This window comes from Glandiceps talaboti, chromosome 19, assembly GCF_964340395.1.
Source record: "Glandiceps talaboti chromosome 19, keGlaTala1.1, whole genome shotgun sequence".
Taxonomy (NCBI): Eukaryota; Metazoa; Hemichordata; class Enteropneusta; family Spengelidae; genus Glandiceps; species Glandiceps talaboti.
The window spans coordinates 16915957-16920843 of NC_135567.1; the positions used below are offsets into that span (position 1 = coordinate 16915957).

The following is a 4887-nucleotide window of genomic DNA, read 5'->3' on the forward strand; positions in this document are numbered from 1 at the left end:
GGTGCACGTGATGCAAACGAAATCTCAATGACTGAGTCTTCGGTTGATTATATTGGCCTTTACAATTACAGACATGCAAAAAAAGAACATCTGCTTGGATTAATGAAAGGTGTACTATTTGTGAACAATGACTTTTTGACGGTAATTTCCGCATGAAATATCACACCTTCAGAGGCTGTTGTATTCGTAATAATAAATACAACGGTTGTCAACTTTGAGAAGTGGTTTTGATACAGTTTAGACAGTGGTATAATGTACATCATAATCACAGAATGACTTTTTGTAAAAGAAAAATAAAATGATTGCTCGGAGATTGAAGTTTATTTTAGTTCATCGCCAATAACTCAGCGCCAATAATATCGAAATCGGGGAAAGTAATGGCTATTTTGAACGTTTTGAATTATATTTCGAACACAGCAGAATCAGTGAGGTGGACACGCCTTTTCGCGACGTAGAACGACCAGGATAGCATATATTCCATATTTATTTGTTCAACTTGGGTGTGCATGGTATGATCCCTTACATTACTCACCATATTTGTCCGTGTGATTTATAACTGACTGTTTAGGATAAAAAAGATATAGTTTTGTTCTAACGTCAGGATCATTTGTACCAGACTCGTGAAAGCAAATGTTTTAAATTTGAATATTCAAATGTTATTGAATATGTACAGCAATGGTATGGTCGTATGCCTTCACATCTGTTATGGCAGTACATCTGATAACACAGAGACGATATGCAAAACAAACATAACTACCTGAACTAGACATTCAAACATGAAAAGAAAATCTGCCTACCCCACCTATTCAGAATTTAAAAATAATCAGACAAATAATATATTTTTTTAGGTTTAAATACATTGCAAGTACATATGTATTTGTTCGCCATATGTTATAATATGTATCTGTTTCTTTTGTTTAAGTAGTCCCTAGACGTTAACTCAGTCAACTTACCTCAATCACTGGGGATGACAAATCTCCGTTATCCCTGCAACTGACTTGTTTGTGTGTAAAGCTCAATTAAAATTAAAAGTAAGTGGTGATTGATAAATTTAAACACTTTATTTTTAATTTATAGGATCATGCGCACTAGTATATTTTTAGAATATATTTTAGCGGCAGCATCAAAGGAACTGCAGATATATTACAAAAGGAGATTGATTTCCACCTTGTTTTGAATAGTTTTAGGGTTTGTAATATTAGAAACAGTAGTATGGGTGTGGTTGTGTGACATCTACATACATACATACATACATACGTACGTACGTACGTACGTACATACATACATACATACATACATACAGACAGACAGACAGACAGACAGACAGACAGACAGACAGACATACATACATACATACATACATACATACATACATACATACATACATATATACATATTACATACATGCATGCATGCATGCATGCATGCATGCATACATACATACATACATACATACATACATACACACATACACACATACGTACATGCATGCATGCATGCATACCTACCTACCTACATACATACATACATACATACATACATACATACATACATACATACATACCTACCTACCTACCTACCTACCTACATACCTACATACATACATGCATACATACATACATACATGCATGCATACATACATACGCCAACTTTTCACAATACATCTATTGCTACTAAACACATGTTCAATCATCGAAATGAAAGGGACAAGTTGTACGTACATGTACTGTACTGTGAATACGTCACTGTTCAACATTAACCTCATAGAGTGACCTACATTGAGGGACCTCATTCAGGTGAGCAGAGCAGTTAATTGTTCAGATGTATGTTGGGCCAGTCACATAAATTACTTTCTGTTGATGACGTCGCTATAAACGTATCGTCGAAATATCCACCAAGGCTGACTCTGCGTCAATATTTCTGGAGGAAATCAACGAGAATTTTCTCCTATGTGCTATTTGTACTGAGCCGTACAGAAATGCTAAACGTCTGCCGTGTCTACACAGCTTTTGTCAGCCTTGTCTTGATCAGTTATTCAGGAGAAGTAGCAGATCCACGATCACGTGCCCCCTGTGTTCACGCAAGCACATAGTACCTCCTGGAAGAGTGACTGATTTTTCGACGTTCTTCTTCATGAACCAACTGGTGGATCGTTTCAACAACCGCGGACAAGTACTGAGTGATGGACAGAGTCGAGCTTCAAGTAGAACATCGGCAGGTGTCAACAAGTGCGGAGCGTGCGATGGGGAATGTCCGAAAAAACACTGCGTTGATTGCGACATGCAACTGTGTAAAACCTGTACACGGGGACACAAACGAGTAAGATCGACGAAATCCCATACTGTCATGTCGCTTGAAAAATACGCGGATGCGAAATCTAAAAATCCAGCTTCGGTACTACCACCAATCTACTGCAGTCGTCACCCAGACGTCCCATTGAAATTTTACTGTGATAGCTGTGAAGTTCCAATCTGTATGAAGTGTACAGTGGTTGATCATTCCAAACCTAAACACAAGGTCAGATCTATGTCAGACGCCGCTGATGAATACAAGAGATACTTAGCAAAGATGTTAGACAAGATGAGGGTGAAAGAAGATGAAGCTACCACCAGTGAGATTGCTGTACAACAGGTGTCAGAGTCACTGGATGAGTGTTTTGAGAGGGAAGAGAAGAAAATAAGAGACTTGGTGGAGGAAATAACACGCGGAATAGAAAACAGTGGAAGGAAGTTGTTGACAGAGTTGAAAGATGAATATGACAATAGAAAGATAACTCTACAGGCACAATCCAAAGAACTGAACAATGTCAAAAATGATCTGACCAATGCCAGAGAGTTGACAGAGAACTTGATGCAGTATGGGAACGCTGCACAACTGATGACCACTCGACAAGGAATGCTGTTCCAAATACAAGAACTGATGACGATCCAAACTACATCCGAGGTTGATTTCATGGAATTCAAACCGAATGATGACGTCATCAACTTTAAGAGTCTGGGTGTTGTCAAGGTGACGAAACTTGCCAAGGTTCATGACCCATTACTAGTACTTCCGGTAAAACAGAGAGCTGACGATTCACCACCATGGGCCAAATTAAATGCAAAGAAAGGATTGGTGTGTCAGTTTGGAAAGAAGGGTGCACAAATCGGTCAGTATTGTCACTACCTAAATGGTGTATCAATGACCACTAAAGGTGATGTGTTAGTATCTGACCCTGGTAATAATAGATTACAAACATTCACATTACAAGGTAAACAACCAAGAGTAATTCAGTTTTCTGGTTTTAGTAAACCTGTTAGACCTCAATTCACAGCAGTTACTAAGGAAGGTCATATCTTGGTAACTGATGGTATTAATAGTCAGATGTTTTAATGTGATGAGAATGGTAAATTGATTAGATTCTTTGATAAAGCAAATCTCACTAATCCCCGGGGTATTGCAGTTAATTCTAATAATGGTAGGGTTTATGTTGTAGATTATGGATTAGACTGTGTACACATTTACAAGATAAATGGGAAATACATCAAATCATTTGCCTGTAGTGGAGTGGTTCAGCTATGTAATCCCTCGTGTGTTAGTATAGATTACAACACAGGTAATGTCATTATATCCGATGGATCGAATAATCGCCTTGTTGTATATACAGAGAATGGAGATTATTTGTTTACATTTGGTAATGATCCAAACAAAGAAGGTCAATGTAATTTTCCTAAAGGTGTAGCGACAGATAAAGCTGGTAATGTGTATGTGTGTAACTATCATGGTAATAATGTAATGAAATATGACCCTCATGGTAATTTCATATGCCGTATTGATAGTGACCAAGATAACTTGGAGAACCCTGTAGGTATTTGTGTGACAGATGATGAACCTTGTAAAATTGTGGTGTCTGAGCAGTATACTGGTCATATCAAAGTATTTGCACAGTAAATATTGACAACAAACTAAACTATACAGCTGACCATGACATTCAAACCTCAATGACTATTATCCATCATTGCACACAAGAAACCAGAGACAGTGATGACATAAACCTGAATACAAAATACTGTATTCACTACTTTATTATGTGTTACATGTGAGAATTATTTATCATATGTATAAAAAAATCAATTTGATCATTATAATTTGTAAGATTTTTAATATTTTAATCTATGGAAAATCTGACAATAATATGATAATCGCAAAAAAAATAACTTTATTTTTTTCTTTCTTTGTATAAAAATGATGAAATATGATACCAAATCATGAATAGACAATAATATTACCCAGAATGCATTGATAGTTGAACTGTAACTATAGGTGGTACAGTTTTACTAACGTAATATTGTATTAAATGATAGTATTGTATTTTATGATATCCACCATATATTAGTGGCAGCAGAACAACTATTATCCTTTTTGTCACAAAAAATATTCTTGAAATCTGAGTAGTAAATATTACCCAGAATGCATTGATAAGTTGATTATATATATATATATATATATATATATATATATATATATATATATATATATATATATATAATATATATATATATATATATATATATATATATATATATATATATATATATATATATATATATATATACATGACTTAGGTATTATTGTTTTAGTTGTTGTAATTGTACTTGAAATACTATGTATATATTCCAATCAGTTGAACAGAGGTTTTTACAACTGTTCTCGTTGCAGACAATACATTTTTTGTAAAATATGTGTATGCATAGGTAATTATAATAAGATGACAATTTGTATTTCAAGAAAACTGTATCAATATATTTATCACTACAGATTAATAGGTAATAATTAATAACCTGAAAACAACCACAAACTTGGTAAAGGACCATGTACTAATTTGTTTTCATATCAAGTGTGTGCATA

The 4887-nt window shown here is 34.8% G+C and overlaps 1 protein-coding gene across 1 annotated transcript; it reads left to right on the forward strand.

The window, feature by feature from the left end:
* Positions 1 to 2133: 2133 nt before the first annotated feature.
* LOC144450070 (E3 ubiquitin-protein ligase TRIM71-like) lies at positions 2134 to 3372 on the forward strand. The gene has a single exon (XM_078140637.1). The coding sequence runs from the start codon at positions 2134 to 2136 to the stop codon at positions 3370 to 3372; it is 1239 nt and encodes a 412-aa protein (XP_077996763.1).
* Positions 3373 to 4887: the final 1515 nt, after the last annotated feature.

Coding starts and splice junctions, on each gene's coding strand:
- LOC144450070 (XM_078140637.1), top strand. CDS start 2,134: ATGAACCAACTGGTGGATCGTTTCAACAACCGCGGACAAGTACTGAGT.